At 43.4% G+C, this 23547-nt stretch overlaps 1 protein-coding gene across 2 annotated transcripts; it reads right to left on the bottom strand.

The window, feature by feature from the left end:
- Window positions 1-3198: 3198 nt before the first annotated feature.
- ATP23 (ATP23 metallopeptidase and ATP synthase assembly factor homolog) lies at window positions 3199-22116 on the bottom strand. 2 transcript variants are annotated; one of them, XM_043447030.1, is made up of 6 exons: window positions 21694-22116; window positions 17200-17245; window positions 16408-16489; window positions 12140-12277; window positions 5418-5501; window positions 3199-3657 (listed from the first exon to the last, which is right to left on the bottom strand). In XM_043447030.1, exons 1-6 carry the CDS (start codon window positions 21878-21880, stop codon window positions 3454-3456), a joined length of 741 nt encoding a protein of 246 aa, XP_043302965.1. In that variant the 5' UTR covers window positions 21881-22116; the 3' UTR covers window positions 3199-3453. The 2 variants fall into 2 exon arrangements, with proteins under 2 accessions (XP_043302965.1, XP_043302964.1); XM_043447029.1 differs by lacking the exon at window positions 21694-22116 and adding an exon at window positions 21120-21141.
- Window positions 22117-23547: the final 1431 nt, after the last annotated feature.

The raw sequence follows: 23547 nt of genomic DNA, 5'->3' as shown, positions 1-23547 counted from the left end.
CTCAATGGACATGGGTTTGGGTGGACTCCGGGAGTTGGTGATGGACAGGGAGGCCTGGCGTGCTGCGGTTCATGGGGTTGCAAAGAGTCGGACACAACTGAGCGACTGAACTGAACTGAACTGAATAATTAGGGATGTTAAGCATCTTTTCACGTGCTTTTTGGCCATCTCTGTTTTCTTTGAAGAAATGTCTATTTTGATCTTCTGCCCAGGGTTACATGTTTTCTTGATATTGAGCTGCATGAGTTGTTTGTATATTTTGAAGATTAATCCCTTGTCAGTCACTTTATTTGCAAATATTTTCTCCCATTCTGTGGTTGTCTTCTCGTCCTGCTTATGGCTTCCTTGGACGTGCAAAAGTTTTTAAGTTTAATTAGGCCCATCTGTTTGCTTTTATTTGCATTACTCTAGGATGTGGTGGCTCCAGAAAGATACTGCTGCAGTTCACAGCAAAGAGTGTTCTGCCTATTTCCCTCTAAGAGTTTTATAGTATCCAGTCTTATATTTAGGTCGTTAATCTACTTTGAGTTAATTTTTGTGTGTGGTGTTAGAGAATGTTCTAATTTCATTATTTTACATGTGGCTGTCCAGTTTTCCCAGCACTGCTTAATTTGAGACTGTCTTTTCTCTATTACATATTCTTGCTTCCTTTGTTGTAGATTAATTCATCATAGCTGCATGGGTTATTTCTGGGTTTTCTATCCTGTTCCATTAGCCTATACTTGTTTTTGTGCCAGTACTGTTTCAATGACTACAGCTTTGTAGTATAGTCTCCAGTCAGGGAGCCTGATTCTTCCAGCTGTTCTTCTTTCTCAGGAATGCCTTGGCTATTTGGGATCTTTTGTGTTTCTATACAAATTTTAAATTTTTCTTGTTCTGGTTTTGTGAAAAATGCAAATAGTAATTTGATAGGGATTGTACTGAGTCTGTAGATTGCTTTGGGTAGTATAATCATTTTGACAATATTGATTCTTTCAATCCAAAAAATATTATTTATCTTACATTTGTATTATGTTTGATTTCTTTCATCAATGTCTTATAGTTTTCAGAGTACAGGTCTTTTGTCTCCTTGGTAAGTTTGTGTGTGTGTGTGAGTTGCTCAGTCATGTCCAACTCTTTGCAACCCTGGGGTAGTCTGTAGTCCCGCAGGCTCCTCTATCCATGGAATTCTCCAGGCAAGAATACTGGAGTGGGCTGCATTCCTTTCTCCAGGGGATCTTCCCAACCCGGGGATAGAACCTGGGTCTCCCACATTGCAGGCAGATTCTTTACTGTCTGAGCCCTGGGTAAGTTTATTCCTGGGCATTTTATCCTTTTTGATGTGATGGTAAATGGGATTGTTTCCATAATTTCTCTTTCTGACTTTTCATTGTTACTGTATAGAAATGAAAAAGATTTCTGTGTATTAATCCTATATCCTGCAACTTCACTTAACTCATTGATGAGCTCTAGTAATCTTCTGGTAGCATCTTTAGGATTTTCTATATATAGTTCATGCCTTCTGCAAACAGTGACAGTTTTACTTCTTTTCCAATTTGGATGCCTTTTTATTTATTTTTCATCTGATTGCCATGGCTAGTACTTTCAAAACTATGTTGAATAAAAGTAGCAAGAGTGTACACCCTTGTCTTGTTCACTGTTGAATATGATGCAAGCTGTGGGTTTGTCATATACAGCCTTTATTATTTTGAGGTAGGTTCCCTCTATGCTCACTTTCTGGAGAGTTTTTATCATAAATGGGTGGTGAATTTTGTCAAATGCTTTTTCTGCATCGATTGAGATACACATGTTATGTGTGTATGTATACACACATATGTATACACACTCTGTTAATGTGTTATAATACACTGACCAGTTTTCATATGTTGAACCATCCTTGGACCCCAGCAATAATCCCACTTGGTTACGGTGTGTGAGCCTATTAATATGCTGTTGAATCTGTTGTGTTTCTATACACTAACAATGAACTATCAGAAAGAGAAAATAGGAAAATAATACCATTTATAATTACATCAAAAGGAACTAAATACCTAGGAATATATCTAAGGAAGTAAAAGACTTGTACTTGGAAAACTATAAGATGCTAATTAAAGAAACTGAAGATGACACAGACAGAGGGAAAGACATACCATGCTCATGGATCAGATGAATCAATATTGTTAAAATGACCATATTATCCAAGGTAATCTGCAGATTCAACACAATCCCTATCAAAATACCACAGTATTTTTCACACAACTAGAACAGTATTCTTGCCTGGAGAATCCCAGGGACAGAGGAGCCTGGTGGGCTGCCGTCTATGGGGTCTCACAGAGTCAGACACGACTGATGCAACTTAGCAGCAGCAGCAGCAAAACAGAAAATACTTCTAAAATCTGTACAGAAACACAAGAAACAGTAGCCAAAACAATCTTGAGAAAGAAGAACAGAGCTAAAGTTATCATGCTGTCTGATTTCAAACTAAACTACAGAAGCTATACTAATCTGAACAGTAATGGCACTGGCACAAAAATAGACACACAGATTAATGGAACAGAATAGAGCCCAGAAATGAACCCACACTTATATGGGCAACTAACCTGTGACAAAGGAAGCAAGAATATACACTGAGGAAAAGACAGTCTCAGTGCAATAAATGGTACTGGGAAAACTGAACAACTACATACAAAAAAAAAAATCAACCTGGACTATTTTCTCACACAATGCACAAAAGTAAATTCAAAATGAATTAAAGACTTAAAAGTAAGACCTGAAACCACAAAACTTCTAGAAGAAAACACAGGCAGTAAACTCTTTGTCGTCACCCTTAGTAATTTTTGTTTTGATATGTTTCCTCAGGCAAGCAAAAGAACAGCAAAAATAAACAAAAGGGACATCAAACTAAAAAGGCTTTGCATAACAAAGGAAACCATCAACAACATGAAAAGATCACCTACTAAATGGGAGAAGATATTTGCAAACAATATCTGATAAGGGGTTACTTAAAAAAATATAGAAAAACTCATACAACTCAACATCAAAAAACAACCAACCTGATTTAAAAATGGGCAGAGGATCTGAATAGACATTTTTCCAGAGAAGACATACACATCACACAAGGGCAGACTTCACAGGTTTCATAATCAAGTATTAAAATAATCACATATAATAAAAACAAATCACTATCACAAAAACAAAACACAAGTAATAACAAGTATATTGTAGAAAATTTTAAATGAACAATTTATTTGCTCTATTTACCAACTGGTAAATAAAGATCCAAAGCTACAAAGATACAATGTTTGCCTTTGCATTTAAGGCAATTTCGTTTCTCACCACAGTTACTTTTTCTGATGTTAGAATCAGCATCTTCTGTGTCTTCCGTGTATTTAATTGATCGTTTATGTTTGTCCGCTTAGGAACCATACTTTCTTCATGACCACTGAAGCTCTATAGTATAAAATATCATTGTCTTCATATATTTGAGTAGTATCGATCCCGGTTTTGAAAGTCTCTATGAGCATATCTTGCATAGGTCTTGTTATGAGGGATCCTTCCAAAAGGTTCATGGTCATTGAAACAAGACTCAAAAACTTCATCAACAGCTTTCTGAGCCACTTCTTTGCTAATGTTCCTAACAGCCAGGATAGAACGAATGGCTCTGTCTCGCACACAAGTCTAAGGAGCAAGAAAGTATAGAGCGTTAATCTTATATGAAAATTTACTCATGAAATAGTAACACTTCACATAATGTCTGAACCACGGTCAAAATTAATTTTCTCTCATGTTATTTTATTAATTTCTACAAGTCCAAAAAATAAAGATTCAATTATGGAGCATGTTTAGCTCAATCTAAAATTATTGAGGTATAAGAAAGATCTCTTCTTCTCCTCCCTTCTTATCTTTCCCAATGATGATAAGTTCTAGGCAATATCTGCTAAACAGTAACTCCCAATTTGAAAAATCATTTAAAAAGTCTATAAATAAGGTTCTGATTGAATTTTTTTAACTTGAATAAATCTGAAATATACTGCTGTACCTTTCTCTCTCTCAGTTTTTCATAGCTGACCATCGCTGGATAACTTTTCCTCTGAGAGGGGAATCTCCCCTGGAGGCAACAGGAAACTACACAAAATTTGAAGGTTTTCTAATTTTTCATCGGGGAAAAAAAAAAATCAAACAACTTTTCTTTGGGCACATGCTATACAAAAGCTTCTCCCCCTGCTCCCACCTATCTTCCATCCCATTGCCAGCTGCATTCATCCACCGCTACTTCCAACCCAAGGTAAAAAGAGGAGGGATTTCTCCTTCAAACACTGTCGGCCCCGGATCACATTCCTTGAATGCATTAGCCTCTTCTCGGGGATGTGCCGAGGTGTACCCGGCTTCCATTCTCCACTGAGTCAGAACACACTGCCCGGTCACATGCTGCCCACGCCGACTCCACAGCAGAGCAGGGACTGGAGGGCTCAGGAGACACGTGCTCAGGACGAGTCAGTGAACAGGTGAGCTCGGCACAGCTTGAAGGCGTGACGGCCTCAGCCGAGCAGTCACCCTGCCCAGGCCCTGGTCTGCCTTCTAACGCCCTTTCACTGAGTTCTCGATTGCTCTCAGTTCACTGTGACGTTTCGCCTTCCTCCCCAGAGCTGAGCTGAGTTACTCCACCAAGGACCTTCCTGTTGCTCCAATCCTGTCCTTTCTACATCTGGTCGAAACTGCTCTCCTGATGCCCATGTACGTCACAAATTGGCCCGGCAACCTCTTCCCACAGAGAGGCTCTGACCAGCCTCTCTCCTCAGTGTGGACACAGAGCCCCTTGGTTGCCGTGGGAAGAATTGCTCACATCCTTCACCAGCCCATCAGTTCTACATTTCCTCTCCCCATGTCCATCTGTGGGTGACCTTAAAAGCTTTCCAGCAGGATTGGTCTTGCCTATAGTTTTCATTTTGTTTTGTTCACAAAATCTCTCAGCTCAGTCCTTCATAATGAAGTCTGTGCCAATCCAAAGCATCGCTGTCACATCACGCAGCCTTATGAAGGTGCCCAAATACACACTGCACTAAACTGCAGTCCCTGTTCTGACACGTATTACTCTTTTGTCTCAAGAACAATGATAGTTTGAAAACAGAAGTCCAGAACTGTTAGAAGTAAGACAGGCTGTGATTTCATTTCCATTCATTATCTACCCCCATCCAAAATGACCCCATGCGAGATATCATAGCCTTTTCACTGCGAAAATCTCCCAGTCACAGAGCTTGCCCATAATTGTAAAACATAACTGAATTCCCTCTATTGGCTTAAGTGATATACATGTTGTGTTCTTTTCAAATAATAGTTCTTTCACATTTCAAATACTAAATGTACTTCTCATTTCTCTATTCATTATTTCCACTCATAGCACTCTTGACAGTTAAGTGATTTCATACGTTAGTTTTTACCTGATGGTGTTGTTTTAATCCAAAATGCAACCTGAATATTTCATTTAAAAGTGAGCAGTCTCCACTAAGGTTAGCAGCTCGAACCTATCACAAGACAGAAGGCAGACAAAAAGAAAGTAAGCACTTGTGCTCTATACCTTTATATCAACTGATTTTTTTTTATTATAAAAGAACATAAAATTGGCATATTTTTCTGAGGACAGAGTATCTGTAAGGTTTTTTTTAAACTCTATTGACAAGAAGTTCTTAAGTTAAGAAAAAGAGCAGAGGGCGTCCCTGGTGGCTGAGTGCTAAAGAATCCGCTGCCAATGCAGGAGACATGGGTTCGATCCCTTGTCCAAGAAGATCCCACGTGCCACGGAGCAGCTAATCCCACGCGCCACAATTACTGAGCCTGTGCTCTAGAGCCCAGAAACCGCAACCACCAAGCCCTTGTGCCGTGACTACTAAGGCCCACACTCTGCAACAAGAGAAGCCACCGCAATGAGAAGCTGGTACGCCGCAAGCAGAGTGTAGCCCCTGCTGGCTGCAGCGAGAGAAAAGACGGCATGGCAACGAAGATCCAGAGCAACCAATAAATAAACAAATAAAGAATTACCGAATTCAGAAAAGCATTTTAAAAAAAAAAGACCAGACATCTATGAGCTATGCTACAAAACACCAAATATACTGAGGGGAATCACCTATTCAAAAGGGATTTTCAAAATGTTTCTCTGGAACCTTAATGACAGAACTAATTTCTGTTTGAACCAAAAGTCAGAGTTGGACTTCTGAGTTAAAGATTATGCTCTCTACAGTCTTTACAGATACTCTATTCTCACTTCTAGAAATGACCAAAAGGACTTCAAGAAAGCATTCTTCCAAAGACCTACAAACTGATTTTCAGTGTGAGCATAAAACAACACATCACTACCTAAGACACTCGGGCACACAAACCTCCCGGGCCTTCCAGCCCAAACCACTGACGCGCTCTCAGACCTTCCCTGAACCCATGTCCCAGGCCTCCCAGCCCAAACCACTGACGCGCTCTCGGACCTTCCCTTAAACCCGTGTAAGTTCATGACCTTCCTCCGAGGCCTCAGCTGGCCTATGAAAAATTAGTGGGTACAAGAATCAAGAACATTCCAAACTGTTCATGCTACGAACATGACAGCCTGAAGGTAGTACATATCTTCTAATTTGCTGTATCTTTAAGTTAAGAAGAAGCTTTGTGTGTGTGCTCAGTCATGTCCGACTCTTTGCAACCCCATGGACTATAGTCTGCCAGGCTCCTGTGTCCATGGAAGTTTCCAGGCAAGAATACTGGAGTGAGTTGCCATTTCCTACTCTGAAAAGCAGCTTTAATATGTGAAATAGTTGTGGAACTACCCACATTCTATAGCCAGCCTGGCCACAATTTTGCTCATTCACTGCAATCAGATGGCCCACTTCTTTTTACTCCTATAATAACATAGCTTCATTCCTCTGAGGAGCTCAAAGCACTTAACACAGTTTAACTAGCTAACAGGCATTAATTCTTGTAACACCCCAGAGACAGAGAAATATTCAAAAGCTCAGGTTTCGGTCTTTTTTCCAAATCATATGAGTTATAATCAGACACAGTGAGGCTGCTTATTAATTTCAAGGGAAAGAGAAAATAATCTAAGTTATGAAATATAGGCTTGAAATTTATATTAGTTTTTTTTTTTTTTAGCTTCTCAGCACATTGCACTCTTCAATTAATGAAATGCAAGTATGAAATACAAATGTCTTTCTAGGAGCATATATATGTGTATTTCTGAAAGCAATCCAGTCAACATAGGAAGATATTATTATCTTCCTATGTTGTATTTTTCATACTGCTGATGGGGTTCTCAAGGCAAGAATACTGAAGTGGTTTGCCATTCCCTTCTCCAGTGAACCATGTTTTGTCAGAACTCTCCACCAAGACCCATCTGCCTTGGGTGGCCTAACACCACATGGCTCATGGTTTCATTGAGTTAGACAAGGCTGTGGTCCATGTGATCACTTTGATTAGTTTTCTGTGACTGTGGTTTATATTCTGTCTGCCCTCTGATGCAGAAGGATAAGAGGCTTATGGAAGCTTCCAGATGGGAGAGACTGACAGGGGGATACTGCAAGTCTTGTTCTGATGGGCGGGGTCATGCTCAGTAAATCTTTAATCTACTTTTCTGTTTGATGGGTGGGGCTGTGTTCCCTCCCTCTTGTTTGACCTGAGACCAAAACTATGGTGGAGGTAATGAAGGTAATGTCACCTCCTTCAAAGGGTCCCAGATACGCACTGCCACGCTCAGTGCCCCTGACCCTGCAGCAGGCCGCCGCCAACCACACCTCCGCCAGAGACCCCTGGACACTCACGGGCAAGTCTGGGCCAGCCTCTTGTGGGCTCACTGCTCCTTTCTCCTGGGTCCTGGTGCACTAGGTTCTGTTTGTGCCCTCCAAGACCTGTTTCCCAGTCCTGTGTAAGTCCTGGCGGCTCTGTGGTGGGGTTAATGGAGACCTCCTCCAAGAGGGCTTAAGCCAAACCCAGGTCTGCCTCACCCAGAGCCCCTGCCCCAGCGGCAGGCCGCTGCTGACCTATACCTCCACAGGACACACTCAAACGTTTAATATCACCTTAAATGATCTATATAGCTACTAGCAGGCTGCAGATGAGAGAAAGGAAATGTCTGAAAGCTCAGAGACTGGCGCCAGGCCCCTCACCCACAACATGCATTCTGAGATAACACTGGCACAAGGTGAGTTCTCCCAGGCCACAGAACGATGGACATGAACCTTGGAGAAAGGCAGGTTTCCGAGCAAAGCCGTTCAAACACTCGGGGCAGGTCTGGCTCAGTCTCTGTGGGTCTCCGGGTGTACACGGCTTCGTTTGAGCCCTGCGCGTGTCTCTGGCAGGTATGGGCTTTGATTTCGCCCCTCCTGCCGTCTAGCAGGGGCTTCTCCTTTGCCCTTGGACATGGGGCATGTTTTTTTGGTGGGCATTCTCCTGTCGACAGTTGTTCAGCAGCGAGTTGCAATTTGGGAGTTCTCACAGAAGATGAGCACACGTCCTTCTACTCTGCCATCAAAGATAGGCAGAAAGATAGGACACTGAAAGAGGAACTCCCCAGGTCGGCAGGTGCCCATATGCTACTGGAGAACAGTGGAGAAATAACTCCAGAAAGAATGAAGAGATGGAGCCAAAGAAAAACAACACACAGTTGTGAATGTGACTGGTGATGGAAGTAAAGTCTAATGCTGTAAAGAGCAATATTGCATAGGAACCTGGAATGTTAGGTCCATGAATCAAGGCAAATTGGAAGTGGTCAAACAGGAGCTGGCAAGAGTGAACATCAATATTTTAGCAATCAGTGAACTAAAATGGACTGGAATGGGCGAATTTAACTCAGATGACCATTATATCCACTACTGTGGGCAAGAATCCCTTAGAAGAAATGGAGTAGCCTTTACAGTCAACAAAAGAGTCTGAAATGCAGTACTTCGGTGCAATCTCAAAAACAACAAAATGATCTCTGTTTGTTTCCAAGGCAAACCATTCAATACCACAGTAATCCAAGTCTATGCCCCAACCAGTAATGCCAAAGAACCTGAAGTTGAACGGTTCTCCTACTTGTAGAAGACCTACAAGACCTTCTAGAACTAACACCCAAAAAAATGTCCTTTTCATTATAGGGGACTGGAACGCAAAAGTAGGAAGTCAAGAGATATCTGGAATAACAGGCAAATTTGGCCTTGGAGTACAGAATGAAGCAGGACAAAGGCTAACAGAGTTTTGCCAAGAGAATGCACCCTCTTCCAACAACACAAGAGAAGATTCTACACACGGACATCACCAGATGGTCAATACTGAAATCAGATTGATTATATTCTTTGTAGCCAAAGATGAAATGTTTGTATGAAATGTTCCCTTGGTATGTCTAATTTTCTTGAAGAGATCTCTAGTCTTTCCCATTCTATTCTTTTCCTCTGTTTCTTTGCATTGATCACTGAGCTCTATATAGTCAGAAGCTGTATAGAAGCTCTATACAGTCAGCGAAAGCAAGACTGGGAGCGGACTGTGGCTCAGATCATGAGCTTCTTATTGCCAAATTCAGACTGAAATTGAAGAAAGTAGGAAAAACCACTAGACCATGCACGTATGACCTAAATCAAATCCCTATACAGTGGGAGTGACAAATAGATTCAAGGGATTGGATCTGATAGACAGAGTGCCTGAAGAACTCTGGACGGAGGTTTGTGACATTGTACAGGAGGCAGTGATCAAGACCACCCCCAAGAAAAAGAAATGCAAAAAGGCAAAATGGTTGTCTGAGGAGGCCTTACAAATAGCTGAGAAAAAAAGAGAAGCTAAAGGCAAAGGAGAAAAGGAAAGATATAACCATTTCAATGCAGAGTTCCAAAGAATGGCAAGGAGAGATAAGAAAGCCTTCCTCAGTGATCAATGCAAAGAAACAGAGGAAAACAATAGAATGGGAAAGACTAGAGATCTCTTCAAGGAAATTAGACATACCAAGGGAACATTTCATGCAAAGATGGGCTCAATAAAGGACAGAAATGGTATGAACCTAACAGAAGCAGAAGATTTAAGAAGTGGCAAGAATACACAGAAGAACTATACAAAAAAGATCTTCATGACCCAGATAACCATGATGGTGTGATCACTCACCTAGAGCCAGACATCCTGAAATGCAAAGTCAAGTGGGCCTTAGGAAACATCACTACAAACAAAGCTAGTGGAGGTGATGGAATTCCAGCTGAGCTATTTCAAATCCTGAAAGATGATGCTGTGAAAGCGCTGCACTCAATATGCCAGCAAATTTGGAAAACTCAGCAGTGGTCACAAGACTGGAAGAGGTCAGTTTTCATTCCAATTGCAAAGAAAGGCAATGCCAAAGAATGCTCAAAATACCGCACAATTGCACTCATCTCACACGCTAGTAAAGTAATGCTCAAAATTCTCCAAGCCAGGCTTCAGCAATACGTGAACCATAAACTTCCAGATGTTCAAGCTGGATTCAGAAAAGGCAGAGGAACCGGAGATCAAATTGCAAATATCCATTGGATCATAGAAAAAGCAAGAGAGTTCCAAAAAACATCTATTTCTACTTTACTGACTACGCCAAAGCCTTTGACTGTGTGGATCACAACAAACTGTGGAAAATTCTTAAAGAGACAGGAATACCAGACCACCTGACCTGTTTCCTGAGAAATCTGTATGCAGGTCAAGAAGCAACAGTTAGAACTGGATATGGAACAACAGACTGGTTCCAAATAGGAAAAGGAGTACGTCAAGGCTGTATATTGTCACCCTGCTTATTTAACTTATATGCAGAGTACATCATGAGAAGCGCTGGGCTGGAAGAAGCACAAGCTGGAATCAAGATTGCCGGGAGAAATATCAATAACCTCAGATATGCAGATGACACCACCCTTATGGCAAAAAGTGAAGAAGAACTAAAGAGCCTCTTGAAAGTGAAAGAGGAGAGTGAAAAAGTTGGCTTAGAATTCAACATTCAGAAAACTAAGATCATGGCATCTGGTCCCATCATTTCATGGCAAATAGATGGGGAAACAGTGGAAACAGAGATTTTATTTTGAGGGGCTCCAAAATCACTGCAGATGGTGACTGCAGCCATAAAATTAAAAGACGCTTGCTCCTTGGAAGAAAAGCTATGACTAACCTAGACAGCATATTAAAAAGCAGAGACATTACTTTTGCCAACAAGGGTCCATCTAGTCAAACCCATGGTTTTTCCAACAGTCATGTATGGATGTGAGAGTTGGACTACAAAGAAAGCTGAGCACCGAAGAATTGATGCTTTTGAACTGTGGTGTTGGGGAAGACTCTTGAGAGTCCCTTGGACTGCAAGGAGATCCAACCAGTCCATCCTGAAGGAGATCAGTCCTGGGTGTTCATTGGAAGGACTGATGCTGAAGCTGAAACTCCAATACTTTGGCCACCTCATGTGAAGAACTGACTCATTGGGAAAGACCCTGATGCTGGGAGGGATTGGGGGCAGGAGGAGAAGGGGGCAACAGAGGATGAGATGGCTGGATGGCATCTCCGACTCGATGGACATGAGTTTGAGTAAATTCCGGGAGTCGGTGATAGACAGGGAGGCCTGGCATGCTGCAGTCCATGGGGTCACAAAGAATCGGACACGACTGAGTGACTGAACTAATGTTGTATTTTTGAAATGAACTGTTTTATTCCAGGGAAAGCTAGCAACTTTACCTGTGGAAGGCAGCACAGCAAACCCATCAAGAACCTTGATTGTAATCTTGCCTCTGCCACTTACTAACTATGGTATCTAAACAACTGCCTCACGTTTCACATAAATAAAATGGGAATAACAGTATCTACACCTCAAGGGATTGTTGTGAAGGTTAAATAAGAATCCACAAACAGAACAGTGTTAGGCACACAGCCCTCAGTAAATGTTTATATAAATTTTATGATATAGAAAATGTTTATTCCACAGGAAAAACCATTTTTTTGTATTATAATTAGTCATGGTCATGTAATAGTCAAATCAGTATTATTAGGATTTAAAGGTTATATTTGAGACAAAAATTGTATTCGATAGTTGGAAACAGAAATCGAAGACTAACATGGAATTATGACAAGAAAACAAAGATGTTTAAATAAATCATACTTGAATAAAATGTTCAAACACACAATGTCAGGCTTGGGGGGAAGTATCTTCTACACCAGAACTTACCTCAGAGCAGGCCAAGTGTCTGACATTGGTGAACCAGTTGACGTGAGCGCGGCAGTGATCGAAGGCGTGAATGAGCTCATGGGTGACCACTCTGTTCATATGGGCCTGATTACGGATGTTATTCTGGCACAGAACAATCTAACAGGCACCAAAGGGAGAGAAGTTCAGTTACGTCTAAGAGCAACTCTCACTGCGTAAGAGTCCACCTTCACTCTCCCCGAGGGGGCGCAGTACATGGGAGGCCTCACCTCCTCTTCTCCACGGAGCCCACACCCTCCCCACCATCGAGGCCCAGCCGTCTCCATACACGCCAGGGAGCCTTCCCCAGGGTCCCCTCTCCTTGGACTGCAGAGCACTTCGTTCAAGGACCTGTATTCACTTACCACCCTCGCTGGGTGGACTGCACCAGCCTGTCTTGGACGCTACCGTCTCAATAATATTTAAGCGTGGACCTTGCAATGAAGCAGCGATTCAAATTCCAGCCCCACGCCTTACTAAGTCAGTGACCTTGGGCAAGTTTCTTAAGCTTTCTGTGCCTCAGTTTCCTCAACTATTAAAAGGAGATGACTTACATTACCTACCTCATAGAACTGTTGAGAATTAAATGAGAATATATGTAAAAGGCTTCTTATCAAGTTTCTGAATGAGCAATGAATCAACAATGCATGACCACTCTGTCCCATTCTACTAGAATTGCCAGGAAAAGTCCTCAGAAAGACCTTCAGAAAGAAGTGCAAAAAGCCAAGAGCACACTGAATGGGAGGACCCTATAAGAATGACAAAGACATGAGGGGTCCTAATAATAATAGTTTCTACTTACTCCGTACTGACTAAGTGCCAGACACCGGGACATGTCCCAGGTATTTTATATACGTTCATTCAACATTCATTTATTCAACTAGCATTTATCAAGACCTATTTATAGGCTACAAATGGAGATTGAAATTAATAAAATATTTGCCAAAATGTCTGAGCACATGCAATAACAGTTGCTATGAGTACATACAATGATCTGCAGAGTTGGGAAATGGTTCTCTGCAGAAGGAATATTAAAACTGGGATCTAATGGATGGATGAACAGGAGTTAAATTTGAGGAGTGGGAAAGGAGCATTCCAGAGAGAGAATAATACATGCAAAGGGTAGGGCGAGGGTTGAAGGACAGGAATGTCTGAGAAGGTGAAGGTAGGCCTATAGGACTGAAGCCCAAAGTTGGAGGTGGTAGGCATGAGGTAGGGTTGGTGAGGTCATCAGGGCCAAGTCACGCTTTATGCCGACAGCAGTGGGAAGTCGCTGAAAGGGAACAGTGAAATGGGGGTGGGTTATTTTGCTTTCATCCTTTTGACCACAATTGGAAAAACAGGCATAAGATGATCCAAACTGGATGCAGAGAGACTAACCAAATGAGAATAAAGTATTCTAGGCAAGAGATAATAGTGCCCGAGCCAGGGTGGTGGGAGCCTAAAAGGTACTTAGGAGGTAGACTGTGCAAAATTTGGCGCTGGATAGAAAATGAGAAGGGCATCAGAGGGATCAAGGATGATCCCTAAAGTTCCAGCTTGCGTAATAGGATGGATGGTGGTACCATTCACTGAGATATGCAAAACTAAAAGACCAGGTTGGGTGGAGATGGAGGATGGTAAAAACCATCAGCTTGAATTTGGACACGTCAGGTCTGAGATGCCTTTAAAACTTCCAAGTGTAGGCGTGCAGTGAACACTTGGCTCTGGATGTGGAATTCAAGACAGAGTTCTGACCTAGCAAAGCAAATTAGGTCGCCTCGGCAGAGTGCTGGAAAGGAAAGAAGGGGCTGTAACACTCTGGATTAAGGGACTTCAACATTTAAGGGCTGGTTCAGGAAGCTGAGCTGCCAAAGGAGCACTGCGGGCGTGCTGCATGCCGGAAACCACGGCCAGAAAGTGGCATTAGCCGCTCAAGTCAAGGGAACGCACGAGCTATGAGCCAGCAATCCCCTCCAGGCAGAGACCCTGCGGTAACCCCTGCCTGTGTGTGCTTCAGGAGAGGCGGAGAAGAATTCACAGCAGCACTGCTTATAACAACAACACTGGAAATGACATTAGAGGGAGTAAACTCTACTACAAATGTCCAATGGAATAATATACACAACAGTGAATAATATACACAACAGGGGTGCATACAAGACAGAAGAACCTCACAATGTCGCACAAAAGAATTCAATTACAGAGGACTACATCCGGCATAATTTCATAAAATGACAGAGTATTACCTATGACCCCAAGTATATATAAAGCTTAAAAACAGGCAACAAAGGACTTTCCTGGTGGTCCAGTGGCTAAGACTCCACGCTCCCAGTGCAGGGTTCTGGGGTTCGATCCCTGGTCAGGGAGCTAGATCCCACATTCCACAACCAAAGGTTTTACACGCCCTAACTAAAGATCCCGCATTTTGCAATGAAGATGAAAGAAAGATCTTACTTACCACAACTAAGACCTGGTGCAGCCAAATAAATAAATTTTTTTAAAACTTTTTTAAAGGCAGGCAACTACATAGCACATTTTTTGACTGTATACATAGATGTTTAAACCATTTAGGCAAGCAGGGAATGATTATTACGAAAGTCAAAGATTAGGAAGGGGGGCTATGACCCAAGAAGGGGCACACAGGCTTCTAAAGTCCCAGCAGGGTTTTGTTTCTCAAATCTGTGTGGTAGTTATACAGATGTTCATTTTATTATTATGACTGAACACATACATATAGGTTTGTCATTCTTCTGCATGAATGAGATACTTCACAACAAAAATTTTAATTAAAAAGAAAAGAGTTTCCAACTGTGTATAACACTGCTGAGAAATAAGATGAAGATTCAAAATGTGCACTCTATTTAACCCCAAAAGGGAATGAACTCACCAGGACCCACCTGGAGAGCTATAGGTGTCACAGTTATCAATTTACAAATGAGGAATGGATAAGAAAACTGTGATACATATACACAATGGAGTATTACCAGCCATTAAAAAGAATGCATTTGAATCAGTTCTAAAAAGGTGGATGAAACTGGAGTCTATTATACAGAGTGAAGTAAGTCAGAAAGAAAAATACCAATACAGTCTACTGATGCATATATATGGAATTTAGAAAGATGGTAACAATGACCCTACATGCGAGACAGCAAAAGAGACACAGATGTAAAGAACAGTCTTTTGGACTCTGTGGGAGAAGGCGAGGGTGGGATGATTTGAAAGAATAGCATTGAAACATGTATATTATCATCTATGAAACAGATCGCCAGCCCAGGTTCGATGCATGAGGCAGGGTGCTCATGGCTGGTGCACTGGGATGACCCTGAGGGATTGGGATGGGGAGGAAGGTGGGAGGGGGGTTCAGGATGGGGAGCACATGTGCACCCATGGCTGATTCATGTCAGTGTATGGCAAAAACCACTACAATATTGTAAAGTAATCAGCCTCCAATTAAAAGAAATTAATTTTTTTTTAACTTACAAATGAGGAAACTGAGAATAAAATGAATAACTTGCCCAAGCCCCACAGCTAATAAGCAGGGGAATAAGGATTTGAACTCAAAGTCTATCTGACTCCAAAACTCAGACACCTCACCCCTCTGCTATGTTGCTCTTTCCCTTGATTTCCCTCAAACAGCTATAAATAACCAAAATACACATAACATCCCCTAGCAGGAAACAATTAAATGTAGTTAAATGTGTGTTATATATTCATGATGGAATCAGTGACGTCCAACACTTATATCTACCCTCATCACATGACATATCCATCTACCACCTCGAGACTGTCAGAAACCCCCAGTGACTTAAAACTAACATGTGTTGACTTGAGTGTACTTTACAAGAGAAATCTCATTTAATTCTCATAACCGTTCTGTGAGATAAATACAATCGTTACCCATATTTTACAGAAGAGAAAACTCGCTCCCCTCATCAAAAATTCTCAAAGATGCATCACTTCCCACTGTGTGAAGATGAAACTCTTTATCCTGACATTCGAAGCCTCCCACATACAGCAGCGGCACCACACAACACCCCCCCGGGAACCACACCGCCTCCAGGAGTGTAACCTGCCTCAAATCCTGTCACTGTCTGCACTCGGCTTGTCTCCCCTGTGAGACGTTAGGACCTTAAGGGTCAGAATCGCGACTAACGCATTTTTTTTTAATCCCACACAAAGTCTACCCAGCAGAATGCCTGGCACGTGGAAGGCACTCAGCAAACACGAGGAGAACTGCAGGAAAGAAAACGACTTGGTAAAACGCCTACCTGAGACACTGCAGCATCAAAACCTCCACTGACATTTCCGTTACAGTCTTCACAAGCAAAGTGTCTGTCTTTGTTAACAGCACTGGAAGGCAAGAACGGATTAGAGAGACAACGTCCAGAAGCAGTGTCCATGGGGCACAGCCCTGGGCCAGGAGACCCGGATCATGCATATCTCCATCACGGCCACCCAGGACACCTCGGGAAAGCAACTGAACACCCTCAGCATCTAGTCCTCTCATCTGTAGAAAAGGGCAACTGTCTTTGCAAAATCGATCCCAGTTCAAATGCTATCCGTGAGTCCATAAGGCACTGGCTTGACTAATGAAGACCACACTGGAAATACGCTGGAGTTTCTGCCCTTGGGCCAGAATGTTAAGAAGGGGAGCTCAGAAGTCTACTTTTTCTGATCCCCTCAACGTTGAACGACACCTGGAAGGCTACCGAATGCATAACAAACTGAGACTTCTTCTCCATGAAGGATAATGCTGAGACTGGCATAGTGGAAAAACCAGGTTTGGTAGTTAGTTACGAGAAAGATGTTAAGTACTGTCTTTACTAAACACCTGAGGTGAATGGTGGAGCCAGAGATGTGGAGTTAGGGCAGAAGAGGTCCGGAGAGAAGAAGGCCTGCCTGGAGAGAATGCAGCCAGCCACCACCTACCACATGGAAAGGGCTCTGCGGCCTGAGTGAAAAACCTGAAGAGGTTCCAGTTTGTGGGGGGCGGGGGAGGAAGGGGTGGCCTGTTTTCAGCAGTCAGAATATAGAGGAGCACTTTAAAAAGATTTACTTACCAGCCTGAATGCTTCATGGCATCAAGCAGAAGTTTGACATATGGATCTAGAAAGACATTGATTCAATTACATAATGGTAATTGGAAAATAAACAGCAGCAATTAAATTATCCAAATATTATAAAAGAAGATATTATAAAAGAAAAAAATACCTCTCAAATCTTAGTGAAATAGAAAAAAAAATCTTAGTGAAATACTACTAATTTTAAGTCATACTAATTAGTAATAATTTTAAGTAATACTAATATCTTAAAATTGATTAAAAATGAATACAAAAAGATAAGCTTAAATTAACATAAAAGCAAGTCTTTAATGAAACACTGACAGAAATACCAAAATGTACCACCAAACATCTTAGATAATATCAAATATGTTTCTCAGTTAAATGATCAAACTCAATGTGTTAAAGATGTACCGAAAGCCTGAGGGAATGTACATGAACAAGATATACCAGCATGACTGTGGTCACAGCCACAGAGCAGCAGATCAGAGGAAGGCAGTACGTGGCCCCGCTGCGGTCGGCCTCATCTGTACACAGCCTCCCATTCTGAGCACCACTCCCTAAACAGGACCCGCCCGCCGAGGCTGTTCCCCAGGGGAAGCTGACTGCAACAGCGCAGGGCTACGTTCCACAGGAAGCAAGAAAGGGATCTGTAGACTTGGAAAGGAGAAAGAAGCTAACCGCTGGCCAACGGGCACAGGCAAAGATGTCCAACATCTCTAGTTACTGAAGAAATGCAAATCAAAACTACAATGAGATATCACCTCACACCGGTCAGAATGGCTACCATCAACAGATCCACAAACAACAGAGGTGGAGAGGGTGTGGAGAAAAGGGAACCCTCCCGCACTGTTGACGGGAATGTAAATTGCTACAGCCGCGATGGAGAACAGTACAGACGTTCCTTAAGAAACTAAAAACAGAGCTACCACATGACCCTGCGATCCCACTCCAGGGCATACATCTGGAGAAAACCATGTTCCGAACGGATACATGCACCCTAGCGTTCTCTGTAGCTCTGTTCCCAAGAGCCAAGACGTGGAAGCAACCTAAACGTCCGCTGACAGGGGAATGGATAGAGAAGATGTGGTCCATACACACAGCGGAATATTACTCGGCCACTAAAAAGAATGAAATAACGCCATTTGCAGCGACACAGATGGACCAAGAGTGTGTCACACTGAGCGAAGTGAGTCAGAGAAGGAGAAACATCATATGACATCCCTTACATATGGAATCTAAAAGGAAACGATACAAATGAACTTAAACAGAGACCCACAGACAGAAAACAAAGTTATGGTTGCCGGGCAGAGTGGGGGTGTGGGGAGGGATAGTTGGGGACTCTGGGAAGGTCATGTACACACGACTATATTTAAAATGGATAGCCGACAAAACCCTACTGTATAGCACATGGAACTCTGCTCACTGTTACTTGCCAGCCTGGATGGGAGCGGAGTTTGGAGGAGAATGGATACATGTATATGGATGGCTGAGTCCCTGTGCTGGCCACCAGAAATTATCGCAACATTGTTCATCGGCTATATCTCAATACAAGATAAAAAGTTTAAAGTTAAAAAAAAAAAAAGATCTAACTAAGGCCCCAGTAATTTCAAGTATCTGAAGAGGTGTCGTGTGGGCATAGATTCTGCCAACATTTCTTCAGAGAGCAGAACAAGGACCAAAGGGCAGAAGTTACATGGGGCACATTTCAACTCGGCATGAGAAACGGTTTTTCCAACAATTACAGCAGTCGATACAAGAGCCTGGTAGCCTCAAAGGGCTTCAGAGAGAACCTGTTCCAACAGAGCTCTAAAACACTCTGGTCAATTGATGGCACAGAGGTTTCTGGTCAGTGATGGGGGTGAAAAGGCCTAGACAACTCCAGAGCCACCCACCACCATTTCTAAGAATCTATGAGCCTGTTAAAATTACAGGAAAATATAAGGAACCCAGGTGCTTCTAACATCAACTTTTCACAGAGATGTCCTGTCTGAGAATATAAATGCACAGCAAATTACGTGACATAAGCAAAAAAAAAAGAAGAAGATATTAAGGTTTTCAAATGCTGAAAGCAAAAACAGGTGAGTAAAAGTATTGTTGGATGAGAAAGTTAAGTACTGGTTACTGCTTTTCTAACCTGACTCCTCTTAAAGAGTGTTAACAGTAAAACAATTATTATTAATAAATACTACTTAGTGTATATCAAGTATCAGGCACCATACTAAATGCATTATTACTGAAGCAGCTGAGAGTTTTACAGAGCTGAAATGGGTTCAAAAGTCTAGTGTCCTCTTTAAAAAAAAAAAAATGCCCTGGGAGCACACTGGTTTGGTTCTTCAAAGAAGGACCTGCAGTATTTAGAATGGATGTGCTTTGGAGAAAAATAAAACAAACGTCTCCCTTGAGGCCTGATCTCTTTCATCACATCCTGATCTCTTTCATCACATCCGTCCCAGGGACAGGATTTTAAAGCTGCAGGCTGATGCTGTAATAGACTAACAGGTTCTCCAGCAGCTTACCCTGTGGAAGGTTGAAGTGGGTTCATTCCTACTGGGACTCAAGTTCAGCACCTGGCCCTTCTCACTTCCTATCTCAGCTCTTCCTCCACTTTCTGGCTCTTCCACTGTAAGAGCAACTACAGCTTCTTTATTCAGCTCCTGATACCCTGGCACTTTACATTTATAAAACCTCACAACAACCCTAACAGAGGTACTTTCACCCCTTCCCAACTCCCTTTTCCTTTCCCTGATAAAGACAGACAGGATCAGAGAGTTAAATCACTCTTCCATATGTAACAAGGAAAGGGATCAAAATTTAAACCCACGTCTAAATCTGCAGCCCATGTCCTTTCCATCGCATTCCACTTTGGAACATTTTAAAGGCAGGGTCCCAACTACTCTCTGTATTTGCCCAAAGCAGAATCTAGAAGGCATTTGATACATATTTGCAAAGTAAATACAATGTCATCATTCCCCTCTACTCCCTTTTCTCCTCCCCTGATTCCCGGAGATGCAGGTAATCTCAAGAAGGATGGAAAACTCACTGAGTGGTTGACTTTTGAACTGTCACTGGCCAGCTATGAAACAGTAATCTTATTTTGGGACAAACAAGTTTGTCTTTGATTCTCTTAATGTATCTAAAGTAAATTTGGGAAGTCCAGGGCCTTGTAAAAAAGTTAAGAAATCTCTAGTGCAATGTCCCTGGATTTAGAAACTGGTCAGCAGACGGTGTCCCTATGTAACCCGCATCAATGGTTCTTAACCTTTTCAGGGTCATGGGCATCTCAGAACATCATGGGACTATGAACTCTCTCCCCAGAAAGATGCCCTTAGGAGCATACAAACAGGAGTTTCGCAGTCCATGTCAGAAGTTTCCACACTCTGAAGCCCATCCGTGTATGAAGGTTAACAACCCTTTTCAACAAAGAGCAGGACTGCAAAACTGTCTTTGCACTGCCAGCAGCAGTGAACAGGGCAGGGCACAACCCTTCAAGGAGGACAGAGCTGTTGTGGACATGACATAAAATGGTTAGAACCAGTCAGGCCCAAGACGGCAGAAGATCCAACTTTCAGTAGATCTTGAGCCTTATTATACGCTCATTTTAATTTATCAGCATGCTAAATGACACATTGCACACCAGTTCCGAAGCTAACCACAAAAGGCCAAACAGTGGGCTCTGGCCCAAATCCTGGAAATCCACACCCCCCGTCTCCAAAGGAGCTGGAATAATCCTCCCACTCATTAGCCTATGAAACTACTCAGCCCATAAAAACCAACCAGCCCATATACCCAGGCCACCCTCACCGCCTGAGACAGACCGCCTTCTGTCTAAGGAACGTGGATCTCCCAGGGCCTCCCACCTTCTGAGACAGCCCACACTGTATGCAGTTTGTGTCTGTCTCAATAAATCTACTTCTTACCTATCATTTTGCCTCCTGCTCAATTCCTACTGCAGTGAGACATAAAGAACCTGAACTTCCTGAGACCAGGTGTGCGATTTCAATTAAAAGACAGCAGGTTACGGTCCCAGCTTGCAGGGCTCAAGTCCCAATCTGAGTTTTAGCTGGGTTCAAATCCCATCTGAGGTGCGCGGTTTCAGCAAATATGGTTTAATTAACGTAGCTCTTTAAAACTCCGCTTCACCGGGACTCTCCAGTCCCCATATAACTGCACAATTTACCTATGAAATGAGAGGATCTGTCAGAAGGTGACGGAAAGGGCTAACTCCTAACCCGACTCCTCATTCACGCCACAGGCAAAAGTCGTCCTGAAGGGGGTCAGCGCCTTCCCTGATCGAAACTGAGGCGCAGCCCCCCACACGCACCCCACGATGCCGAATCTGCCCTAACTCTGCCCTTGGGGCCAGAACCCGGCCCCCGCCACACCTGGGCCGAACCCGGAGCCCCCTAGCGGAGGGGTGCGGAGGCCCCTCCCTGCCCGCCGGGGCTCAGACCCCAACCCGCAGACGCCCGGCCCCCGGGTCACGGCTCCTACTTGTCGCCAACGTCTTCAACAGCATAAGCTGGCACTTCTGGTTGTTGGTGAAGAAACTGGAGAGGAACCCTTGCGGTGGCGTCTGCTGAGCCAGCCGCTCGGAGAAGACTTGGCACCCGACGTGCTGCTGCGGCAGCGGCTCCGCTGCCACCGGGCCCGGCTCGCGCTCATCCGGAACTTCTGCCATGCCGCCCAGGGACTTCGCCGCGGCTTCTTCCTCCCGCTTCGGGCGGCGGAGGGTGAGAGAGGGAAAGGTAACCCCCCTCCCACCGCCCAGGCCCTCCCTCTGCCAGGCCGAACCCGCGCCAGCCCGGCCGCCGTCGCTGGGCGGGGCCAAGGACGTTCAGTCGCCGGGGTCTGCAACCCCGGACACTGACCGAGTGCGGGGCAAGAAGCGCGGGGAAGGGCGACGGCAACGGGGCGGGGCGGCGGCTGCTGGGCGGGGCGGCGAGTGCTGGGCGGGGCGACGGCTGCTGGGCGGGGCGGCGGCTGCTGGGCGGGGCTAGCGGGGCGGGGCCAGGGGCGCGCCGGCTGAGCAGACCTGTACCCCCGCAGAATGCAGCCGGCCAGCTGGGGGCTTCGCCGCTGCGCCTCGGCCTGCTTGTGCGGTCTCCACAAGCCTTGCTCCGCAGCCCCGCTTCCTCGGGCACACTCCTTCCTTACCTCCTGACCAGTGCTGGCCATTAAATACTCTTCTCCCCCTGAAGGTTTTTGCCACCTTCCCACTCCCTGATTTGTCCACCAGCAGGCTAACTGCAGTCTCTGGTCCACCTCTCTCTTGACGCCCGAAGCCATATTGAAAGCACTGTTTCCTGGCAACGTTTGAAAACTGCAGTTATAACGATTGGTCGCGCTAAAATCCTCAAAATATAAGACCAAACTCCTTTTCTAGCTTGCCTCATCTAGCCCCATTCGCCCACCCTATTTTTTTGCCACCAAAAATTGTCGGGAGCCGCTGGGGTGCCCCCCAAACCGTGACAAGGTCACGGGACAAGAGAGGAACCTGCAAGGCAGCTCTTCCCCTCGAGGTTGTCCCGGGGGCCCGGTATGTCCCTTTCTTCCTTCTGTCTTACTGTTGTTGGGCTTTCTACTAATTTTTGGAAATATAATATATAGTAATAAGGCCTTGCTGGAAAAGTCCAAGCCTTTTTGGAAATGCTCATGATTGCTCTGGCTCAGGATACAACCATAAACATCAAGTCAGAAAAGAAAAAGCCACAGGTAGTTTGGCTGCTTGCTTAAAAGATTATAATGTTCTAGAATAGAAAAGAGTAGAGGCATGTAGGTTTAGAAGTAGATATACTGCTTTAGTTTACTTGCTCCTTGGTTGAAAGGGTTTTCATTATTGCTATTTCCTTGCTGATATTTGTTCATTGTTTCCCTTTCTTTAAACAACATGGAAGATTATGGGTATTTTTGTAGAGTTAGGAAAAGGGGTTCTTAGGATTTCAATAGAAGATTTATATTAACCAGCCTCACTGCCATTATCTCACTATTAATAGAGGTGTTTTGCTGCTTTAGAGGTGTTTTTGCTGTTTAATAGTTAATCATTGTAAATTGAGATTTTGTGGCATCAGGTAAAGAAAAATATCAGGTTTTTCTCATGGTACTAGTCTCAGAAATGTCAAACATGTTACTGTGACCCTTCCCATGTATTGTTTTATTGTCCAAAGTATTTACACTATACCTGAGATTTGTAGAACATTGTTTTGTTAGAATGAAAATGTTAGGCCATTGAGGCAAGAAGACTATGTACGGGACATTTAAGAATAAACTCTGTAATCAGAAAAGTTCCAGATGAATGCATAGGGGAAAAACATGGGAAATAAAAATATTGACAGAAGCACAAAACCA

The sequence above is a fragment of the Cervus canadensis genome, chromosome 25 (assembly GCF_019320065.1).
Source record: "Cervus canadensis isolate Bull #8, Minnesota chromosome 25, ASM1932006v1, whole genome shotgun sequence".
NCBI lineage: Eukaryota > Metazoa > Chordata > Mammalia > Artiodactyla > Cervidae > Cervus > Cervus canadensis.
The sequence above is the reverse complement of the archived record's forward strand: the minus strand, read 5'-3'. Positions and strand labels throughout refer to the sequence as shown.

Coding starts and splice junctions, on each gene's coding strand:
- ATP23 (XM_043447030.1), bottom strand. CDS start 21,880: ATGGCAGAAGTTCCGGATGAGCGCGAGCCGGGCCCGGTGGCAGCGGAG. Junction 17,246..21,693: donor GTTGAAGACGTTGGCGACAA/GTAGGAGCCGTG, acceptor ATGTCTTTCTAG/ATCCATATGTCAAACTTCTG. Junction 5,502..12,139: donor GACACTTGGCCTGCTCTGAG/GTAAGTTCTGGT, acceptor GTCTTGTGATAG/GTTCGAGCTGCTAACCTTAG.